General features: G+C 48.7%; 7 protein-coding genes across 7 annotated transcripts; 3 read left to right on the forward strand and 4 right to left on the reverse strand.

Moving 5' to 3' along the window:
* Positions 1-536: 536 nt before the first annotated feature.
* Positions 537-1,103, reverse strand: BC939DRAFT_472873 (uncharacterized protein; the record flags this gene model as incomplete). Its single annotated transcript, XM_051558308.1, has 1 exon — positions 537-1,103. The coding sequence occupies one exon, from the start codon at positions 1,101-1,103 to the stop codon at positions 537-539; it is 567 nt and encodes a 188-aa protein (XP_051417259.1).
* A 403-nt stretch (positions 1,104-1,506) lies between these two features.
* Positions 1,507-3,099, reverse strand: BC939DRAFT_472874 (uncharacterized protein; the record flags this gene model as incomplete). Its single annotated transcript, XM_051558309.1, has 2 exons — positions 1,507-2,991; positions 3,034-3,099. 2 exons carry the CDS (start codon positions 3,097-3,099, stop codon positions 1,507-1,509), a joined length of 1,551 nt encoding a protein of 516 aa, XP_051417260.1.
* A 249-nt stretch (positions 3,100-3,348) lies between these two features.
* BC939DRAFT_436550 (uncharacterized protein) lies at positions 3,349-4,211 on the forward strand. The gene has a single exon (XM_051553593.1). The coding sequence runs from the start codon at positions 3,489-3,491 to the stop codon at positions 4,185-4,187; it is 699 nt and encodes a 232-aa protein (XP_051417261.1). The 5' UTR covers positions 3,349-3,488; the 3' UTR covers positions 4,188-4,211.
* Positions 4,212-9,744: 5,533 nt separating this feature from the next.
* On the forward strand, positions 9,745-11,164 carry BC939DRAFT_418851 (putative subtilase-family protease). Its single transcript, XM_051553043.1, has one exon. The coding sequence runs from the start codon at positions 9,844-9,846 to the stop codon at positions 11,005-11,007; it is 1,164 nt and encodes a 387-aa protein (XP_051417262.1). The 5' UTR covers positions 9,745-9,843; the 3' UTR covers positions 11,008-11,164.
* Positions 11,165-13,517: 2,353 nt separating this feature from the next.
* BC939DRAFT_149966 (uncharacterized protein) lies at positions 13,518-14,021 on the reverse strand. The gene has a single exon (XM_051550214.1). The coding sequence runs from the start codon at positions 13,907-13,909 to the stop codon at positions 13,559-13,561; it is 351 nt and encodes a 116-aa protein (XP_051417263.1). The 5' UTR covers positions 13,910-14,021; the 3' UTR covers positions 13,518-13,558.
* A 339-nt stretch (positions 14,022-14,360) lies between these two features.
* BC939DRAFT_436559 (uncharacterized protein) lies at positions 14,361-16,926 on the forward strand. The gene has a single exon (XM_051553594.1). The coding sequence runs from the start codon at positions 14,436-14,438 to the stop codon at positions 16,650-16,652; it is 2,217 nt and encodes a 738-aa protein (XP_051417264.1). The 5' UTR covers positions 14,361-14,435; the 3' UTR covers positions 16,653-16,926.
* Positions 16,927-17,514: 588 nt separating this feature from the next.
* On the reverse strand, positions 17,515-21,308 carry BC939DRAFT_436561 (uncharacterized protein). The gene is made up of 2 exons (XM_051553595.1): positions 19,902-21,308; positions 17,515-18,973 (listed from the first exon to the last, which is right to left on the reverse strand). Exons 1-2 carry the CDS (start codon positions 21,135-21,137, stop codon positions 17,747-17,749), a joined length of 2,463 nt encoding a protein of 820 aa, XP_051417265.1. The 5' UTR covers positions 21,138-21,308; the 3' UTR covers positions 17,515-17,746.
* Positions 21,309-22,166: the final 858 nt, after the last annotated feature.

Consider the following 22,166-nt stretch of genomic DNA (forward strand, 5'->3'; position numbering starts at 1 on the left):
TCTTCTATCTGTCTGTCTGCGTCTCTGTTGGCTGCCACTTATTCTCCCTTCAACATATTATGAATGAGAATAGGCTGATAGCTTGCATGGACTCCACACATAAGACTGCTAAATCTTTGAGACCTATCGCGGACGCATCGCCTGGAAACTCTCCTGTACCACACGTTCGCATATCTGTTTATAATCCTTGTTGAAAGACCGTCAAGTCCATCGAGGAATCTTTATTGCATATATGATTATCAGCTCTGAATCAAGTTATGGTTATTCGTTGAATATACTTATTTATGAATAGTCTTTACGAGAAAATAATCAACTAATGCTTTTGCGCTGTGCAATAGATACCGCATTATCAAGTGGCTGGCTTGGCTCAAGTTTAGAATGCGGTTTAGAGATGGAGAAGTTCATGGTAGACTGTTCAGTGATCGAACCCCAAGCGCTGAGGGCTGTGTTTCCCATGTCGGCCAATGTATGTAACACGAAACCAAGATTTCATTTTTGTTGCGACACTGTCCACAGTCATGTGACGCTAGGCGGATCTAAAAATGAATCAGCCCACGGTGTTTCGCTACTTGCTCGTCCACCAGATCATCGCTATCTTGGTTCAACTCTCGCTTTATGCCCTTGAGACGGTCCAGTGCTTCCATATGATGTGCTGGGAAGAGGCTGTGTATGTTGTCCTTGTCAATTCTGAGTGTAACACACTCGAGGGTTTGCTCTCCTTGCGCTGCACGAAGTCGCTCGCTTTGTCTGTAGCTGTCAAATGAGTCCTGGAAGCTCGTCAGTTCAGCGGGATAAGTAATAACAACCCCAAGGAACCTCTTAGGAGTAAGGGTACAAAACGCCTGGAGATCATTTTCGAGATGACGTTGAACCGCATCGGAATCGACCGTTGTTTGCGCAGCCCTTGTTTGCGCTTTGTCCATGGAAATCCGCATCTTCAATTGAATAAACACGGGACAATAGCCACATCCATCGAAATGAAGCACAAACACGATTTCAGGTCCTGATATCTTCTCGACGGGATGGTAAAACGGCGGAACCCTCCTCCCGTCTTTGAGTGAACCATTTTGGATATGGGCCGCCAGAAACCCCTCTAGTGTCATGCTCCTATGGTCGACCCCAACGCGTTGGCGCGTCCATTCCAACAATCCTGGCTGTTTTCGTGAGAAATTCGTATTTCGAGGGGTCTGGGATCAGGGCTGTCTTGGACAAGTCCTTGTTGTTGAAAACGTGGACTAGGGTAGGAAGCACTGCCATCTCCCACATATGCCCATGGACGGAAGGGTAAGGTCCAGAATTCAGCAAGTTACAGAGAGCACTGTGGAAGTCCGGATCCGATTTGCGGAAGTAGTTCAAAGCCGCGCGCAGTGCAAACGGCTCATCTAAAATCGTCGTCGTATTTCGTCCAATATTCAGAATTCGCCCGACAGAAGCCTCAACCAGCGGCGCCTCCTTCTCGTTGATATATAATGCACGCCCATGCAAATAGTAATGCAACACGAAGAGCTAGAGGGTAGCTCTTATGCTCTGGTACTTTGTATATCGCGCCGGGAATGAGGCAACTCGAGCGATCATTCGCTCTATGTCGAAGACGATGTTTTCTTTGCCATAATATGGGGAATCTGTCGATGTCAACGTATCTTCGGTTTCTTTGATCGCCGATTTCCAACTGATTCCGCCGTCGTTAGACCTCAGTATGATCATACGCTCAATGGCAAAGACGATTGGCCGAAACCGTCCGCGAAAGCTGTCAAAGAGCTCTGGCGTTGATGTATCCGGCACACGTGCGTCGAAAATGGTCATGGCTTCCTGATTTGGCAGCGAGCGACGCACAAGGTCGCGATAGTTCCGCACTTGTTCGAGCGATTCCCAACCACCGAAATCGGTAAATGGTCCAAGCAGTTCTGTGCAGCCTTTGGCGACAGGAGCAGAGTCATCTAGCCGCTGTGGATCGAAAATACTGGGATCAGTCCCACAAGATATCACGCAAAATTCGTTCTCGTCGGCAGCGATCCGGCAAAACCTGTGGGTCAGGTGGGAGAGGACCGGTCGCTTATAGTCGTCGTGCGAGGCAGCAGTGTTTTTTTGATCAGATTCTGAGGTCCATTGTTGTGAGAGGAAGGTGCCAAATCCATCCTTGTCAAGATTTTGCGCTTCGTCAACCACAAGAAGGATCTTGTAGTTAAATTTCTGGAAGGGCGTATTTGAGGGGAGGCTCAGAAGGCGCTGGCGCAGATCGGAGAACCGTCCTGTAACCGTGGTGTTGATGAACTCGATATCGACGAAGTGAAGGTGGATCACACGTGCAATCGATTTGAATAGATTGGCAAACAGGTCCTTGATACCCATCGTGTGAAAACCGACTTGCAACAGCATCCAGCGCTTGCAAGTAAATGTGAGTCCTTCGCGTTTTGCGATGTTGAGACAGTGGTGCAAGATCATGACGCGAGCAAGAATAAGAGCCAGCGCCAAGATGTGTACGTGAGCGTTAGTCTCCGAGTTACAAGTTTTGTATCCCTCCCTTTCTTTAACCAATGTAAGAAGCAGAAGGAGATCTCTAGAACCCCAGTCCGTGCTGCTTCCGTTGAAATAGAAGCCCCACTGCTTGCAGAGCATCTCGATAGCCGTCCTCGTTTTTCCACATCCGGAAACACCAAAAAAGGCCATTAAAGGAAAAGATCGTCCATGAATCTTCTTAAGCGCCTTGTCGGCAGTGCTAGGAGGGTCCTGACTCTCGGACACTTCTGGCAAGTTAAGGAACAACAGACTCGGTCGGCCCTCGGACAAGCCTGAGCGGGGAATAAAAGAGGGCAGACCCCCAAGTGGTCCTCTGGTTGTTGGAATCACCCGATCGGCTTTCAGATATCGGACGAGGCTCGTGTAATTGACCGGGTCGGGTGCAAAGAAGTCGTCTTCAGTCTTTGCAACAAGCTCCTCCCATTTTTTGTCTGTTTGAATGGCAGCAAAAAAGTAAGCACATTTAGTGTTGTTCTACTGCAGTACTTGATAAATGTCGCCAGCTACGACACTTACAAGAAATTGGAGGACCAGGAGGTGAAGCGGCGCGAGCGAGGAATCTTGAGGGATGGGTGGAAACATGGATTGGAACAGTTAATGTAATAGTGCGGTAGAATGCAAGAAACAATGAAGTCAAATAAGCACAAGAAAAAGAAACAAGCTGTAGGGGACTAATTCAAGCACTAGCACGAATAGCACAAGTGAATGCTTACCAGACTGGGGATGTTGGACAATAGACAGTTTGCGAAGCTGGTGGATGTAGATGTAGAAGGTCGATGTAGAAGAAGATTCACATCTCTACAAACACATCTGACTGGATTTCGTCCTTGTAGAGAGATCCTACATTTATCCCATCAAAATGTAGAATTAGTCATCAGTGTAGAAATTGGTGGCAAAAGATTCTTTTAAAAGACTGTCATGAAAAGGAACTCGTTATACCTCCAACAATATCCACTATTACCACCGTCATCATGGATGCTACTTCTTCGGCTCCTGTCGCTACAAATACTCCCATCGTCAATATCACAGACACTGCCACACCACGGATCGCTCTCCAAAACACGCGAGTTAGGAAAGTGATGTGTCGTGGTCTTACTCCTAAACACAAAAATATCGAAGCGAACACTCTCACCGTCCTCCAGGCTATGCAGACAAACCCACCATTTTTCCCATATGGACAGAAGAGAGCTGCCTGGGAAGCATTCGCAAGCCTGGCTCGATCGAATCCAGACCTACTTCATGTTAATGGCACCCTTTGCGAAGGAAGATACAAGCAAGTCCGAGACGAGTACAAGGCTGCACAGGCTGCGGCTAGACGAGCTACTGGGACAGCAGAGCCAGCCCCTTCGGAGCAAGACATGATTCTGGAAAATCTCATCAGACTTGAAGAGGACGTTGAGAAGAGAGAGGAGGAGGAGAAACAACGACAGGCTGCTCAGACAGCGGATGAAAACCAGCTACAAGCAACTGCTCTGGACATACGAGATGCAGCAGTGCGTTTTGTTGCGCAAGATACAGACCCTGCTACAGAGAGTGTCCACACCAAGAACGTTATCGATGAACTGCCCACCCCCAAGCGTAGAAAAAGGAGATTTGATGGCGACAAAGCAGAGTTCGACAAAACTAATCAGCTTCTTCAGCAGGCCCTCTTGAAGTATCTAAACAAATGAAAGCATCGAATAGTTTATTGTTTTAAGCATGAAGGTACTCCTCGAGCGTTGGAGGCGTGACTCCAAATCGGCCAACTGATGAATTGATCTCTGTAATGCAAGAGTGGATGTTTGAAAAAAGAACGGAGGCTATATAGTGCAGGTGAACTTGGGATAAAAGAGAGCGCTGGGACTTTTTGTAATCTGAAAATGCAAAATACTGCAAGACATGGCCAAAGGTCCACTCAACTGAAACTCTGACCGCAGACATGCATTCATTGAATCGCTGTTGCTGTTGAGTGATGCCGAGGGTTGGATAAGGAACTTGCAAAACAGGGGAAATAGGATATCCAGGGTCACCATATAGGTACAACTGATTCCCGTTAGTGTCCTTGGCCCAACGATAAAGAGTTTGCTGCAATCCTGATGTTCTGTATATGGCTGTATCGTGATGTCGTCCCTGATATGGTCCTGAAAGATGAATGACAATACCATCCGGAGATGTGACCGCCTGGTATTTCATTGCATGCACACGGTGATGGCCGTTGTAATCTAATTCTTGTCCTTCAACCGGCCGCGCGATTGGTCTTACAGTCCCATCAATAAAACCCACAACACCAGGTAAAGGAGATCCTGCAGCATGAATCGCAGCTGAGAATTCTTCCAGCTTGGCAGGCGACAGTCTTACCTGGTCCCAGTGGAAAAGAACTCCAGCCCATCGATTGTAGATCCACCTAAGCACAGTGGTCGTGATCCGACTAAGCATGCCCACTGATCGTCCAAACAATTGTATCAGCTCGATAAAGCGACACGGGTAGGCAAGGCGACGAAGAACGAGACAGAGACCCTCAAGGGAAAGAATCCTGGATCCATTATCAAGAACAAGAACATCTGGCATCCGCAATGCAACTGCAATATCTCGAATCTCGTCAGCCCGGAAGCGAAATAATCCTCCGCACGTCGCGTCATCGTAGGCGTCGATGTTGAGCCTGGTAAAGGGTATATGAGGTTTCTCCTTGGCCTGTTTTCGAAGTATTCATACGCCATTCGTAGGAATTGATATCCTGCTAATATAATTGGAAAAATCGCATCTTCATCTTCATCTTCGTCGTTGATGTTATTGCGTGGATTGACTACTTCCGCGTCCTCCACCTCAAGGCCCTCCTCTTCAGTATCACTGTCGATATCCTCGTTTGTATCGTAGATAGTGTCGTCCTGGATATCGTTGTCGATACTATCGTCATCTCCCGAAGGTAGATTCTCTTCTTGGAGAAAGATGTCAAAGAGATTGTTGTCCATGGTTGAAGATGCAAATGGAATCTGGAAGCAAGAAAAAAGCCGTCATTTTCATATTCACGTCCAAAATCTCCTCGTACGTGGATCTTTCTACATTTTGTTCTTGTAAAAACCAAATAAGCGCTACAATCCACGAACCCTATTTCTATATTGAAATGTTCTTCGCAAACTGTCTATTCTACATTTGTGGCCGACCAGGAGGACCCGATCACATGAATAAGGTTCAGGAGTACCCAGGAACCAGACACATATCCTATGAGGAGATCAAGTCCAAGTTCTTTGGTGTTCCCCTATTGTGATTTTCCTCATACAAATTTTTGTTTTGTTTAGTGTCTGCCGGAGTAATAGTTGTGTGTAGCATCGAACAAAGCTGCATAAGAATAGTCTATCTCATCAGGGCCGCGCAAAGAAGCATTGGGTTTAATCGAAGCGCCTATCAGTCATCGAAAAGGACGGAAGGCACGGTTTGGCATGCTTATTAAAAGTGACACTTATTGTGCCTTTCAAATAAAATTGTCGAGATACAAGATTTGATTTCACGCTATTCGAGTTCTCAGCTCCTTTTTTTCTGCTGGGCATGGTCCTGGGGCTGGCGTATCAAGATACTAAACGGGGAGATGCTCAAGAGAGTTGATACATCTTTGATATCCATGCCCATGATGCAGAAGAGGACTATGGCACGCCATCGAATATCTTCAGAATATAGCCTGAGCATCTGCAGTTGTTAAGCCATACGTTGGCATTGTTGTTCACGGCATACGGTTCTACATTTGGACGGTTCTCGAAGGACTCAATTAAGGTCGTGCTATCAGCAGCCTCCGTTGTGTCGATCAATGTCTTTGCGAGCTCGGGGCCAATATCATCAGCCTTGGCTTTTCGGCGTCTTTCGTAGTCTGACAGGCGATGAGCGCCGAGACAGTTCGTAGCCTTATAATGCTTTGCACGGAACTGGACGTCGACCATGCCCTGCAGGATATATATTAGGTCGTCAGCACATAAGTTGCGCTTTCCTTCCATGTAGTTGTGCTTGAGAGTGCGGTGCCATCCTTCAACCAAGTTACTGGTATCGACAATTCTGAAGTACTTGCATCTTGGTATACAGGAGTGTCCACCTCGGCAACTTTTGACCGTCGATCCATTGCTTCTCCATATATTTGATAAAGGCTTGGGAAGTTAGAATACGTTCTTTAACCGCACCCCACAACCCCCGGATCTCATCTTCAGTTTCCGCATGATAGATTTGATGCAGCGATGGGCGCGCCTCATTTGCCGCTGCCATCTAACAAAGGATCGAAAGACCACGTATAAATAGTTAAGGAGGTTAATGAAGGAACAAAGATGTAGTTGAAATATGGTCAACCAATCAGCTCGAGGGAACTTTCGCACGAAAAAAGGAGTACATTCCTTCCTTACTTGTTTTGCTCACCTGCTTGTGAGACGAAGGTCACACGCATCATTCCGCTTGACAATGACAACATCCATGGCATGTCCACTGTAGTTTAATCTAGTTTACTCTATCCTGCCTGCAACCATTCCTCGTCTGCGCTACATAGACTATCGCCCCCTCCCTCTCTCTCTCCCGGTGTTGCTTTCTGACATGGAGACATGCCAGCTATCTTTGTTTACGCCCACTTTCTGGACTTGCCCTTGTACAATGCATAACTCCATTCCAACTGAACAGATGTCTTTTTCATATTGCATTCCACTACTACAGTACAGATATGTTTTTTCTTCTTCTTATCCTTCTTCTTCTTCTTGAAAAAAATAAGAACAGATAGTTGCTATAGTTTTCGCATGGTGAAAGTGAGTTTTCTGAGAGAGAGGAATGTGGACGCCCATCGCGTGAAAGCGCGATCAACCAATAGCTATGGAGGACACTTTGATAGTCTGGCATCTGTCGTCCCTTGCATCAGTTAAAATGCTATCATTTTTTTTTAACTGTATGCAATTGAAAAGAATATACCATTTAACATATGTGCACGCTAGTTTAGTGCGTGCGTTTATGTTGTGCAACGTTTCTGCATCCTGGGTAATGCATTCTGGAGGCAACCAGGAGAGAGCAAAAAAGAGCAAGAGGAAGCAAGAGAGAGAGAGAGAGAGAGAAAGAGGTGTGTGCCGAGAGGGGGCGGCGGCCGAGGAACGCGTCAGCCTATCGTCTGCGTGCGAGACTGAAGGAGGATGACAGAGGAACTATTAAAAAAAAAAAAAAAAAAAAATGAAATCTGCTCTGGACGCACACATCCGGGCGGTCGACATTGGAGGGCGGAGTTGAATCCCTTGCATAGCGCACGCAATCGAAACGGCGTCCAAGGGAGGCGAATCAAACGACCTGGTGAGCAAAACATACAGCAACACAAACTAAAACTGCTGCACAAAGGGCGCCAAAGCCTTTTTTTTTTTTTTTTTTTTTTTTTTTTTGCATGCGGGCACAAGCCAAGAACAGGAACAGCGCAAGGGTCAATCAAAGTCTACCTGCAGGTGCCGGAGATAGGAGATGTTGGCTCCAACCAATGGGGTTCTGTCCGTTCGCTATGTGCATGCAGCCCCTACTCCGATATGCATCTCATCACGCGCCTTGGCGCCCCCTTCTCTCTTTCCTTTCATCCAGTCATTGGGGGGCGGGGGGGAGATACCTTCTTTTGGGTACCATTTCTCGCGCGTGTGTGAGGGGTGTGGGTCGTGCTGCTCGTGGGTCTGCACTCGTAGTATCAAAGAATTGATGTACCTTTCCATGGATACTAGAGTTAAAAACCGTGGCCATAAAGGCGCATTATGCTTGAATCCGTTATCTTGCTTTTGCGTGACAACTCAACAATGCCAGTTTTCTCTCCAAGGATCTATGCATGTATGCTTGTGATGGTACCTGGCCAGAGTAGTAAGGGTCACGAAAGCTAGAAAGGCACCAAATGGTGCGCTCGTCTAATGCAGGTACTAGCGCGTGTTTGCTCGTAGGTGATTTTGGCATGTAGACTAATTCTTACAAGGTCCTCATTCCTAAGGAGAGCAGTCTCTTTGATGAGGCGAAGGCGCAGGCCAAATATATCGGAATTAAGATCTGTAGACTGGTCGTTGTTCGCAAACCCTCGCTCTCGATGCATAGTCGTCGTCGTCGCGTTGCGTACGGATTGTTTTTTTGTTGGTCCATGGCACATGCAAGCTATGCGTGCGGCATGGTATACAGTACTCCTCTTTTGTACTTGTTCTCACGATGCCTAAAGGGAAAAGAGGCAAGTTCCAGCAAACAAAACAAAGAGGGGAGGGCGCAGAAGTGTAAACAGAGCATCTGCACATCCGTATTTGTCGAGGACAGAGACATGCGCCATCCCTCCTCTGGTCTCGGGTTGGGGTGAGATGAGGTGTTTGTTTTTCTTGTAGATGTAGGCTCGTCAGCCTGGAGCTGTCGACTTGGAAAAGTTGTTTCCGTTTGTTTTTGTTATCAATGGTGTCAACAAAGACATAAATTGTTATTCGCATGCGGGCTCATGCAAGGGTCAACTTGATCTAATACAGGGCATACGTCCTAGGCCGCGTTGAGAATCGACGCGCGCCTGGGATTGGCTGGGCCCTAATTGCACTAGCACACGCAGCGTAACCAGGAAGGGGGGACTTTTTTTGCTTGCTGACAGCCAGGGTTGCAGGAGAGAGCCAGGGATTGGCAATAGGTCTTTTTCTCTGTTTGATATACATTTGCTTATTTGCATGAGTATGTAATTTATTTCAGTAGTGCTATCCCTGGTAACAACACAGGTGCGTAGAATTATATACCCGGTTCTAACAATTGTGAGCAATTTTTCTATTATTTCAACGAATGCTAAGCAGAAAATAAAAGAAATCTCATGCATAATTACCACTTTCCCCTTGCGACTCGCTCTATTTTATTTACACTTAATATGTATGAGACTCGGACTATGACAGGGTTCGGTGTGCAGCCACCTCTCTGGTTCTCAGGGCAAATACCCTTCATACCCCTGATTAGACAATGCAATACAATCCTGTTGCTTGCATAACTGCACCCGCTGTGGCACCACCGCACCCGCAGGCCGCATGCGCCCGCCGCCATATTTGCCTAACCCTTTATTGGTCGTGCTTATGATATTGCTCATCACGGTCGATTGTCCATCCCCTTACCTCCCCTACTCTTACTGCTGTAGTCTACTGATCTACAGCCTGTATGGCTGCTTGGCCAAGCAGAACAGGGACCCTGAACCTGAAAAACACGATGAAATGGACAGGTATAAATACCATGCTGCCATCCCCGGTTTTTTTTTCTCTTTCCTCATTCCACATCAAGCTCTTCTCTTCTACTCTCTACTCTCCTACAACCAACCAACCAACAAGCTCCAACCGGCTCTTACCTGCTCAAACTCACACACATTCCACAATGAAGTACACCATCATCATCGCCGCGGTCATGGCCCTGGTCCAGGCTGCTCCTCTGCTCAACAACGGCGGCAAGGCCATCCCAGATTCCTACATCGTTGTCCTCAAGGACGGTAACACCGTCGACTCCTTCCAGCCCAAGTTCGATGATATTGCCAAGCGCCAGAATGGCCGTGGTCGCAAGCCCTCGATCCACCGCAAGTATAACAAGATCTCTGGTTTTGCCGCCACCGTCAACCAGGCCGCCTTGAAGGAGCTGCTCGCTGCTCCCGAGGTCGCCTACGTCGAGCAAGATCAGATCTTCACCATCCAGGACTCTCAGACCTCCCCTCCATCCTGGGGTCTGACCCGTGTCTCCCAGACCGACTTGGATCTCACTCAGCCCTACCTCTACAACGAGGCCGCTGGTGAGGGTATTACTGCCTACGTCGTCGACACCGGTGTCTATGCCGAGCACGAGGAGTTCGAGGGCCGTGCCACTCTCGGCGCCAACTTCATCGACGGATCAGAGGACACTGACGAGAACGGCCACGGCACCCACGTCTCCGGAACTATCGGTGGCGCCAGCTATGGTATTGCCAAGAAGGTCAACATTGTTGGTGTCAAGGTTCTGGATGCCTCCGGTTCAGGATCGACCTCAGGCGTCGTTGCCGGCATGGACTGGGTTGCCTCTCAGGCCACTCCCGGAAAGTCTGTTGTGAACATGTCTCTCGGTGGCGGAAAGTCCAAGGCCATCGATGATGCTGCTGCCCGTCTCTTCAAGGCCAACATTCCTTTGATTGTCGCCGCCGGAAACAGTGCCACGACCGATGCCTGCAACGGTTCGCCCTCCGGTGCCGCCAACGCCCTCACTGTCGCTGCCTCGGACAAGAACGACAAGGTCGCATCCTTCACTTCGTACGGCAAGTGCGTTGAGATCTTTGGACCCGGTGTTGGTATTACCTCTTCCTGGATCGGATCGTCTGATGCCAAGAACACCATCTCCGGTACCTCGATGGCCACCCCCCACGTTGTCGGTGTTGCTGCTCTCTACTTGTCGTTCAACAGCTTGCCCACTGCCCAGTCTGTCTTTGACAAGTTGGTTGCCACTGCCACTCCTAACAAGATCACCGGCAACTTGAAGGGCTCGCCCAACAAGTTGGTCTTCAATGGCGCTGCTGCTTAAAGCGGAGGAAGCGCTTCTCTTGCACGAATCTTTGTATATCCCCTCGTAAATATTTATTCTTCCCTTTGTTTCAGCAGGGGCACAGTACAGGCTGGTCCTTTATTTTATTTTTATTTTTTTATTAGCTTTGCGATTGATTCGCCAAAGAAATAGCAATAAAACTCTGTGGACGTTGATCGCCCATATCAGAATAACAAACGCGTATCACATTTCTTTGCTTCTGCATAAAGTCACACGAATGTAGAATGGAGTAAAAATAAAAGTGATGGCTCATTCTGGACGTTAGAAAGGACGAGAGAAATAAGCATTTTCGCAAGGGTGTGGGTTCGGATGTCATGCGAGGGAGAAGGTTTGGTGCACTCCCATTGGATGGCACGGACGCGTCGATCGGGCCCAAAAATAAATTCGACCCGCCCTCCAATTGCGAAACGAGAGAAAAAAGAGAGAGCGACCTACAAAATAAGGAAAAGATATGGCCATCGCTGACCCTTTTCCTTTTCCCCACACACACAACTTTAATAAAGTGATCGACTTTTTACTCACTTCCGTCTCTGGCGCAAACATTCCCTGTTCCTCTCACCGCTGTCCTCCTTTCCAGCGCAACAATCCTCTGCACTACAGGCGCTGATAACCATACACGTGAGTCGACGGGAGTGGTGACGTCAGAGTTACTGTAACCAATCAGATTCAAGAGCTATTATTACGAACTGACACTTCTGAGGCATTCAGGAGGTCCACAATATACTTGATTACAACTTGGGGTGGGATGGTCTGGAGCTGCAAATTGATAGTTGCAGACGTTCCTCTTGCCCTGGGAGGATGCTGGAAATAGGGTGGTGGATAACATAGCTTCTTTCGAGTCATTGGGCAAGGAATAAACGAAAAGGGGACGTATAAAAAGACAGCCAGTAAGATCGAAGTGGTGTGGACATTTCAATTTTCCCCGGCTAGGTCGAATAGGTTCTGATTGGTCTTGGCCTCAGTCCGGTGTGTGTGTGCTTGCAGCAGTCGAGGATCAGTTCGTTTACCCAAGTTGTGTCTGCGTCGAAGGAGAGGGCAATGCTGCCTGTTGGGATAGCTGTGCATGTTTCTGTGAGCTGAGTAGAAGAGGAGCCCTAAGCAGGGCTATTTTTTTTGCCTCCTCTTTGCCCCCGTCCGCCTGTCGCCAATTCGGGCGAGTCAGATGAAAATTTGGCTGTCAGTAGCAGAGGGAGGAGGGCAGCCGACACTTACGAAAAAGAGCGCAGTATATTTTTTATTTTTCCTGGCCTCCCTCCCCCGTCTCCGTCTTTATTATTTCACTCATTCTCACACTCGCTTCCACTCTCTCACTTTCCCTCTCTGTCACTCGCACACTCCTTTTTTTTTTTTGCTCCCCTCCTCCTTCCGATCTCTTTCATTCCGCTCCATCCCCATCTTTCGTTTTCCTGTCCCCCTCTGCTCTTCAGCCGCGTCGTCGCCGTCCATCCCCCTCCGACAGCTATTTCCCATCACCGCCACTGCCGCTGCCGCTGTCGCCCCCACTCAGCCGACCCAATACCCTGTCTCTCTCTCTCTCTCTCCTCTCTCTCTCTCTCTCTCTCTCTCTCTCTCTCTCTCTCTCTCTCTCTCTCTCTCTCTCTCTCTCTCTCTCTCTCTCTCTCTCTCTCTCTCTCTCTCTCTCTCTCTCTCTCTCTCTCTCTCTCTCTCTCTCTCTCTCTCTCTCTCTCCTCTCTCTCTCTCTCTCTCTCTCTCTCTCTCTCTCTCTCTCTCTCTCTCTCTCTCTCTCTCTCTCTCTCTCTCTCTCTCTCTCTCTCTCTCTCTCTCTCTCTCTCTCTCTCTCTCTCTCTCTCTCTCTCTCTCTCCCCCCTTTACTGCCGCACACTCGAACTTACATCATTTACCCGTCTTCACATATACTCATCCCGCCACGAACAACATCCATCCATCCATCCATCCATCCATCCATCCATCTCTCAACCACTCCCTCCGGCACCCAACACCCACACGCACCTCCTTCCCCCTCCTCTTCCCCTCCCCCTTCCCCTCTCCCTCTGGCTGTCCGTTGCAGTCCTCGAGCGACACCTCAACGACCCGCTACCACAGCCACTCACATTTCGTATCCTTACTCTCTTCCTGAGCTTACGGGACCCGCTGTCGTCCTTCATGTCTATCACCTACTGACATACTATTGCTCAGCCCACATTCATACCCCATCCCCGACCGCCCTTTGCAAAACCGATATCGATATCCGCCCTCCCGGACCGTTAATATCTCTGTCTACACAAGACAACTGCCGTCCCTTCTCTTCTCTCTTCTCTTCTCTCTTCATATTTTCCTTTGTTTTGTTAAAATACCCTCCTTTCACTTCTTGTTCTTCACACATCTTCCATGGATTGGTCGCCTTCCTTGTCGGTAGACGACAACGAAGCATTTGCCTCAGCACCATCATCCTCAGACCCTACCGTGAGCATTGCGAGCAACAGTAGTCTCATGGATATCTACTATTCACAGCAGCGTCGGGAATATGTGGACCCACACCTGACAGAGCACCTCGCGGACCTTTGCATCCTTAAGCTGCAGCAGGCCTCGTCTGGTCGCCACCAGTCATTGCTGCGTCAAGTGCAGCTCTCCTGGTAAGCGATTTGCGCCTTTGATTTCTGTCCTTGTTGTTTTTTCCCCCTGTTTTCTGTGCTGTGTTGCTATCGGCCGTTTTGTTGTATGGGATGGCTGTGTGTGCATGTGTGTGTGTGTGTGTGTGTGTGTGTGTGTGTGTTGTGTTCCTGTGTGTGGCTATAAATGCCGGCTTTAAAGTGCTGTGTATGACAAAGCTGTGTGTCCCCTTTCGTGTGAATATATAATAAAGTATCGCAACGTTGTTGCCCTGTTGGTTGTTTGTTGATGTTGTTGTTGTTCTCTGCATGGTTCCTATACTGCAGTTGATATCTCACCATCATCATCATCATCATCATCATATATTTGATACATGTCTATATATTAATATACATGTATATTGTAAAAAGACATTCCCCGTGGCATGTTCTCGTTCCTGTGCTTTTGCTTTTTACTAATTGCTGTGCATTGACCGCCCTCAATCAATTATTGGCTGCGTCTCGTATTAATTGATGGAATAATCGATGGACTCTAACCGTTTCACATTCTTTCTGCCACCCCCTCCCTCCCCCACACACATATTCTTTTATTTTTGTATGGTGCCCAACAGCATGTTGCATCAAATCAGAATGCAGGTCTTCATGCGACCTATCATGGCCGGATACATGCATCACCATCACCAATACCAACTCCAGCAACAGCACCAACAGCGCCTTCAGCAACAGCAACAGCAGCAGCAACAGCAGCAACAACAGCAGGAGCAACAACAACAACAACAACAACAACAACAACAACAACAACAGCAGCAGCAGCAGCAACAATTACTCGCGCAGGACATGTCTTCATCACCATCTGTAGGATATGAATGGGAGCAGGAACCATCATTGGGCCCCAGCCAGATGGCCTCTGCACTATCGCTTGACATCCTGCTCTGCAGCATGGGTCCCTCCCCCTCGTCAGTACCTACCGCCGCCTCGGGTTCAAGTTCAGCCTCACCAGAGACAGACCAGGGCATGTTTGGCCTTGGACATCCTCAGCAACATCAACATCAACATCAGCCAATATCGTCAATTCCCCTAGTATCTTATGGAAACGAATTCGATTCCCAGGATCTCTCGCTCTCATCCATACCATCCTCACCATCTGCATCTCCGATGTCTCCTCAGCAGTCACTGGCAACAGTTTCCGCGCTTCCTCAACCGACGTACTATGAGTTGCTGATGGCAGCCAACCCGAACGAGCCACTCTCACAGCTGTTGTCGACGAGTGCAACGACTATGGCCTCTTCATCTTTTACGGTCACCTCACCATCGCCAAGCGTTCTTCCGTCCCAGGATCCCGCATCGGCGTACTCTGTTATTGACGCGACCATGCCCTCTTCGATCACGATCACCTCGTCCTCGGCAGGTGAAGGAACGCCGGCAGGGATTCCCCACCCGGAGGAGATGCTGACGGCTGTAGCATCTTCATTCACAATGGGTGTGGGCGCGTATCCAGTTGGAGTTGGAGCTGGAGTTGAAGCTGGATCCCTGGCGCATGGTGAGCAACCTCAACAACAACAACAACAACAACAACAACAACAGCAGCAGCAGACGATCCCATTGACGACTAAGGAGATCATGGACGCACTTTCTGGTCAGTTCCCGATCCAACCCATAGCGCCGATGGCGCCTGAGCTCTCCGCGGTAGAGACTGTGCAGTCAGAGACGAGTATGGAGGACCCACAACAGCCACCAGAGGAGCAGCAGTCGTACGGTACGATCCAGTCCCAGCTAGTGGGTCCTGTTCCTTCAGGATCAACTTTGCCACTGACGTCGATGGATATTGCCACAACACCGTTGCAGCAGGATTCGATGACGACGGCAGTTCTTGTGAACATCCAGACGACCGATATTCCTTCTTTGGAATGTGCGGGCACGAGCGTGGAGTCTTTGGGATCGGGTATGGAGTCTAGACCTGTGGAATCCTTTGTGGTCAGTACTGTGGTTTCGTCAGTTTCAGCTTCGAAGGCGGGGTCGACCGAAGAGCTGGAAACAAGGGTCCGACCACAACCAAAGAAGGATTCTTGGGATGAGGATTGTGACATGTTGAGCCCACCACCGCTTTCTCAGTTTGACGCGGAAGAAGAAGAAGAAGAACACTCGGCTGTTTCTGCCGCTGCTACCGCTGCATCTATCGTTTCAGTGTCCTCGCCTGATCGTCAGTGCGACTCTCAGGATGTGAGCATGGACCCCTCACCTTCGACCTCGTCGTTCTCCAAGGGCACACGCTCCCCTCGCCGGCCAAAGAGCTCCACTGTCGGTCGCCGTGCTTCTTCCCGACCACAGACCCGTCGTTCTCGGGCCCAGTCCGAGGCCGATTCTTTGTCGAGCCGTCTGCACGATATCATGGCCCCGTCCGCGGAGGAGAGCACCAGCCTAGCCGTGACCTCATCGTCCAAGCGCCGCAAAGTCAGCGACGACGATGCCTGTCCCTCGTCATCATCATCGTCATCGTCCTGTTCTAGCCCAGAATCTTCGCCACCCTCGCCGAGGACCCCACCACCGATCTCGGAGAGCCAGCAGCATCATCACCATCATCATCATCAATGTGCACATCAGAAACGAAGTCTCTCTTTGCAGGAGAATCGTCTCGATGATGGCAATAATCAACAACAGCAGCAGCAGGGAGAGGAAGGGCGGTTTGAGATGGAGCCGTCAAAGCGGTGCAGGACGAATATCGATAACGATGTAAAAACGGTGATGGTGGGCAACAAGGTCCCAGATGTGGTCGTAGTGGATGTGGAAGGGGCGATGAAGACAAGCAAGTCGGGTGCGTCGTCGGGGACGAAATCGCAGCTGGATGAGGTCGAGGGTCAAGATGAGGATGCGGGCATCCTCTCACCCTCGCTTCTGACGCGGCATCCGACAAGACAGTCCACGAGGATCTTGCGCCGGACTTCCGGTCGCATGCAGGCGGTGGCGAGCTCTTGTGGAGCGGGAGCCGTGGCCGTGGTTGCGACTGTGGCCGTAGGTGCAAGTGGTGGTAATGCCACGAAGGTCACTGCTGCTTAAAAAAAAAAAAAAAAAATCGAGTTTCGTCGGAGCCCCTTCCTTGTTTTTTCTTCTTTTTTTTTGGTTGTAGTTTTTTTTTTGTTACTTTTTTTTTTCTGTGCTGTTTACTTTCCCCATCCCATGTGTGCTTTACTATGTACCCTTCCCCCATTGTTTGTACAACTTAATTAATGGTCTCTTAACGACGGACGATCTCCCCTTCCGATTTACACCCTTCCACGGAAATGTAGTCTAGTCTTTTTCCTCTAATTCTTTTTTTTTTTTATTTTTTTTTCGTGCGCCGGGATTCTGTATGCACCGCACAGCAGATCTAGACGTCCTTTCCTTTTTCTATTTTTATTTCTATTTTTATTTTTTTATTTTTTTTGTTATGTATATATAGCTCCACTTTACTGCCGCATACACAGATACACACATGCAAATGAACAATGTCTTTTAAACAAAATGCCGCACTGTGTAGTGTATAATATCGGTTATATTCTATTTTCTATTTTATTTTCTTTTGCTTCTTGGTTCTTCCTCCGCATCTACGCTCTCTCTCATTGCAGACAAAAATACTAAAAGAAAACGAGAACTGGAATAATAAAAAAGTTTATAAAAAAAAAAAACTTGCTAAACTGTTAATCAGCAAAGTCAGGAGATTATTGTCGACATTCGTATCTTCAAAAGCGTTTACGGACCAAAAAAAAAAAAAAGGAAGACCAAGGTTAATCTACCGATTGCCAGAAATGGGGAGGTTTGCCTTTTGCAAAAGGCATAGGACAGATCTTTGTGGAAACCAACCACAACAAAAAGTCAATTCACATGGTGCACTCCAATAACCCCTCTTACTCTACTTCGTATGTCTTTTTTTTTTTTTCATCATAAGGGGTTTATTTATTTACTCTGTACGGTTTGGTTAGATCGATCGGGTTCATGGTATATGCGTGTATGTGTATGTGTGTGTTCGTTGATCATTTACAAGTGGGGGGGGGGGAGAGAGATGGATGGAATAAATCTACAAGTTTGCGGGCATTTTGTCTTTGTACATGCTTAAAAACAAGCACCACACGAATAAAATAAAAAAAGGAATGATGCATAGGAAACAAAGACCTTCAACGAGCTCTGATGATCGTGGAATTTGCAGAGGACATCCTCGCCACCCTTGGACTCGCCTTCACTGCCACCGTTGCAGTTCCTGTTCCCGTTGATCTAGCAGGCGCCGCCCATGAAACTCCTCTCCCTCGGGCCTGCTCAACCTCCCATGAGGGTCTCTGTCGGCCCTGTCCGAGCCCGAACCCATGCAGCGACGTGCTGCTAACCGCATGCGGACGCACCGATACACGACGCGCGACCCCCAACACGGCCGCATCATCATCATCATCATCGCTCGAGTCCGAGTCGGAATCTCCTCCGTCCAGGATCCCTGTTCGGAAATCTAGCATCGGCACTGCAGTCTTTGGTTTCGTCGTCGAATTCGCAGCACTGATCGGGAGCTTTGGAAGCGTTGGCGAGAGCGGGCTCGATGATTTGTTAGAGTTGTTGTAGTGATGCCTCATGAGTGTGTCCTGCTCTAGACATCGTTCTTCATACGCAAGACTATTCTGACGCTGACGTTGGCGTCGTTGTTGTTGCTGTTGCTGTGGTGGTGGTGGCGATGAAACTGCGACGACGATATGCTTATTAGGCTCGTAGAACGACTCGCGCCGTGATTTTCCATCCTCATCCTGGCTCTGCTGCTGTCGTGAGAAAGACTCGTTGCAAAAGGGTGGCGACGGTGGTTCTTGATACCGCTGTAAACCCAGGATCACAAGCTCGCGTTCCAGTTCTTCGAGTTCCCGACGGCGTTGTTCACGGTCTTCCTCAGAGTCACCACCGCTCTCTTCGCCATCATCCTCATCGTCACCTTGTCTTCCGGGGGACGCCGCAAGTCTTGAAGCTGGCAAAGACTGCGCCAGGGGTGTGCGCTGATCCCTCGACCAAGAAGGGTCGCTTTGACTCTGTTCCCGCTGTTCTAAAGCAGACATTGACGGAACAACACCATGCGACCCAAAAGATCGACTACCCACAGAACAGCACGGCTCATGGCAGATCTGACTCACGACTCCATCCTCATCATCAAAGTTGCCCTGACCTGGAAAGGTTTTGTAGTTGTGGCGGATCTTGTTATCCCTCTTGACGAACCTCAACTGCTCGTCTTGTTCTTGATCTTGCAATTGCTGTTTTCGCAAAGCCTCTTCTCTCTGGCGATGTGCCGTGGCCGCAGCATCGATTTGGTAGGATAGTTCTTCTTCCTCCACCATCTGCCACAGCGCCTTGATGGTTCTTGCGTACTCTTGAGCCTAGAGGAGGTCAAAAAACAGTCGTAGTAATGCGGGAGAGATAAAATAGCGAGTAAGGGAAGGTTAGCATGAGTAATGCACAAGGACAGAGATGTTAAATTAGCTAAGATATCTAAACTGCGTTTACGCGCGCTTGGGGTTTGCCGCCAAAAGAAATTAGCAAAAAAAAAAAAATGAGTTGCATTCTCCGCGGTGCAATGTAAATCGGATGATGCAACCCTCTTTCTAGCAATTTGGTAGTTTGCAAACAGGAGTTGATCCTATTCTCTATTCTCGCATGAGAACGAACCCAAAAAAAAAAAATGGTGGTTCTCCTTCCATGTGGTCATAATGCACTAGTTAACTGCACTCCCTCCCTTGCAACCCTTGCAACCCTTGATTCCTCACCTCCTACACCATGCTTTTTATTCCGTCTCTGCATCGCGGGAAGATTGCACCACATTTTCCTTTTTTTTTTTTTTCTCTTCATCGCCATTGCAATAAATGGGGCTATTTTTCAGGGCTGCACCTTGTGTGGGCTACATTGGGCTGGATACCACCGATGTGGGCCCCCACATACTTAGCCCCGTTCCCTCTTTTGCCTCTCCCTTTTTTCTTTACAGTCTCCCTGATCCCTCCCTCCCATCTTTGTACCACACAAACAAAACGCACGCACACACGCGCAGCACCCTCAAGGGACCTTGGGACCCAACTTAGACATGTAGTGTAACCACGCTGAAACGGGACAACGAACGGACGAACGAACGGAAGGACAGAAACGAACATGCCCCCCCCTGCCATCCTCATCACACCTCAAAGGAGATCCACAACAGAAAAGAAAGAAACAAACATAACCCAAAAAAAGAAGTAGGGGGTAAAGAAAAGTAAAGAAAAAAAAAAAAAGGGCGCCAGCATGCCATAGCTTAACCATAAAAAAATCCAAACATACCACAGTCTCGACCACGGGCAAGAGATCCGTCGAGGACGTGAACCGCGCAGACAGGTTCCTAAACATCTTGCTGCTGTTGCTGTTGCTGCCGGCATGCATGCTCATGATCGGTCCTGTCGTTGGTTTCGTGGCCTTGATCGACGAACGACTCTTATTATTATTTTGAAGCAGATGCAGCTGAGCTAATGCAGAAGTGTGTCTCTTCTGTTGCATCTGCTGCTGCTGTTGCTGCTGCTGTTGCTGAGGAATGGGTACACCCCATGACCTCATTCCAACACCCCTCGCAGCAGTCGTCGCCACCGCAGGGATCTTGAGACTCATCGGCGGTAATGGCGGCACACGCTGAGACCAACGGTGCAGGGAGCTCATATTTACCGACATCATCTCGTTCTTTCCACTGTTCGTCGTCGTACTCGCACGACCGCTGCTGCTGTTGCTGTTGCTGCCTTGTCGTTGTCGTTGTTGTTGTTGTCTGAATGGTGCATTAGGAGGTCCATACAGATTCTTTTCTTGTTCTTGAATGGGCGAGGCATTGTTGGTATTGACTATGTTTTTGGTGGGTAAGGACTGGATAGAGGGGTTGCGATTACGATCGCGTAGGAAGAAGAGGGTTGGTGGACGGATACTCATGGATCGTTTGGGGAGTGCAAGAGGGAGAGAGGGGAGGGAGACGTTGACGGATGCAAAGGCGGTGGTCAAGCGACTGGAGAGGTGTCTTTTACGCTGGAGCGATGGTGGTTGTTCTGGGTTCTTTGCAGTGGTGCTAGTGTTCGTGGCTGAGATGTGTTCAGGGATGGTGTTGGAGGGGGTGGGAAAGCATAGAGGAGCAGAGACGATGGCTGCAGGCCGCCTTGTTTGGTAGTGTAGGATGACTGGTGCTGAAGAGTAGGCGACTGAAGACGAAGTGTTGTGATGATGTTCGAAAGAAGCAGGAGCGAGGTTGTGTTCTGAAGTAGTAGTAGTAGTGTTAGAAGAAGAAGAAGAAGAAGAAGAAAAAGAGGGCGAGAGGATAGTAAGAGGAGGAGGAGGCACGAAGGATGGGAAAACTGAGCTGGGAGAGGTGGAGGAAGGGGGAGAGGCCGTTGAAGCTGCAGGTGAGCCTGTTGAAGGGGAGTGTGATGATGTTGCAGAAGAAGGTATATGCTGTTTAAGATGTTGCTGCTGTGCGCGCTGATTTTGATGCTGCTGCTTCTTGGTCCTTTTGAACCAGAGTCTTGCTTTGATTAGGGATGCCATTGAAAGAGGAGAAAGAGGAGGGGGGAAGTGTACTATGGTTTTCCAGGAAGTAAAGGAAAGAGGGGAAGAAGGGCAGAGGGACGGGAGATATATGGGAGTTTTTTGGCGGCAAAGACAAGAAGATGAAGAAGGAGAGAGGGCGATGAAGAAAAAAGGCAAAGAAAAGGATCGGCTTCATAAAAAAAAAGAACGCTTTCGTGGGCGGGTTTTGTTTTGTAGCAGTGGCAACCCCCCCTTCAGGGGAGAGAGGGGGGGATGGTTGCACAAGCGGATTACGACCCATTGTTTCATCCCGTATCATCGATTCTTCTGCGTTGTGTCTCATTCAGTCACGCCCTGGAAGTGGATACACATACACCCGAGGAAAGACAAAGGGTGCAGGGCAGAACCACCTCCATCGCACTGCACCCATGGTCTCGCCGTCTGTGCCCCATTGTTCCATTGTTCAGTCGGTCCAATACACCATAAAAGAATTTCTCCGCGTAGTCAGTCACCCGGCTGCATTCCTTCTGTCCCCCCCTTTTTTTTTTATCTCTCTCCAGAGCAACCCCAAAAATACACTCTCTCTCCCTCGCATCTGCACCACACTTCGCCCTCTCCCTCCCTCCCTTACCTCATCACACCACACCACCGCCACCACCACCAAGCCCGCGGGTGCAACAACAGCACCACCATTGGCGGGAAATTCGTCTCTGCATGCAGCAATGGAGGTCATAATCGATCGCATAGATTTCGTAAAGACAGAACCCCAGCATGGAAAAGGGAATATAAAAAAATACCTTCCTAAAAGTATATACATTCAAATGATATCCATGAACATCACAAGGAACCACAAAAACAAAGAAAAAAAAAAAAGTCGACAACCTAGTCGATTCATGCGATGCCCTCTAGTCATCATCCCATTTGTGCTCTCCACATTTTCTTCCATCATCATCACCATCATTAAAAAAACCCCTAACCTAGGAAACACCATTTCCAGACATAGTCAACGAACGCAGTGTGTCGTATCGTATCGTATCGTACATATAT

The sequence above is a fragment of the Gamsiella multidivaricata genome (assembly GCF_025024155.1).
Source record: "Gamsiella multidivaricata strain RSA 2152 chromosome Unknown BC939scaffold_3, whole genome shotgun sequence".
NCBI classification, from domain to species: Eukaryota; Fungi; Mortierellomycota; class Mortierellomycetes; order Mortierellales; family Mortierellaceae; genus Gamsiella; species Gamsiella multidivaricata.

Bases quoted from the DNA above. Each gene is read 5' to 3' on its own strand.
- BC939DRAFT_436561 (XM_051553595.1), bottom strand. From the start codon at position 21,137: ATGGCATCCCTAATCAAAGCAAGACTCTGGTTCAAAAGGACCAAGAAG. The intron at 18,974-19,901 runs GTATGTTTGGAT...GACCTCCTCTAG, and splicing joins TGCCCGTGGTCGAGACTGTG to GCTCAAGAGTACGCAAGAAC.
- BC939DRAFT_418851 (XM_051553043.1), top strand. From the start codon at position 9,844: ATGAAGTACACCATCATCATCGCCGCGGTCATGGCCCTGGTCCAGGCT.
- BC939DRAFT_436550 (XM_051553593.1), top strand. From the start codon at position 3,489: ATGGATGCTACTTCTTCGGCTCCTGTCGCTACAAATACTCCCATCGTC.
- BC939DRAFT_149966 (XM_051550214.1), bottom strand. From the start codon at position 13,909: ATGCAGAGAACAACAACAACATCAACAAACAACCAACAGGGCAACAAC.
- BC939DRAFT_436559 (XM_051553594.1), top strand. From the start codon at position 14,436: ATGTCTTCATCACCATCTGTAGGATATGAATGGGAGCAGGAACCATCA.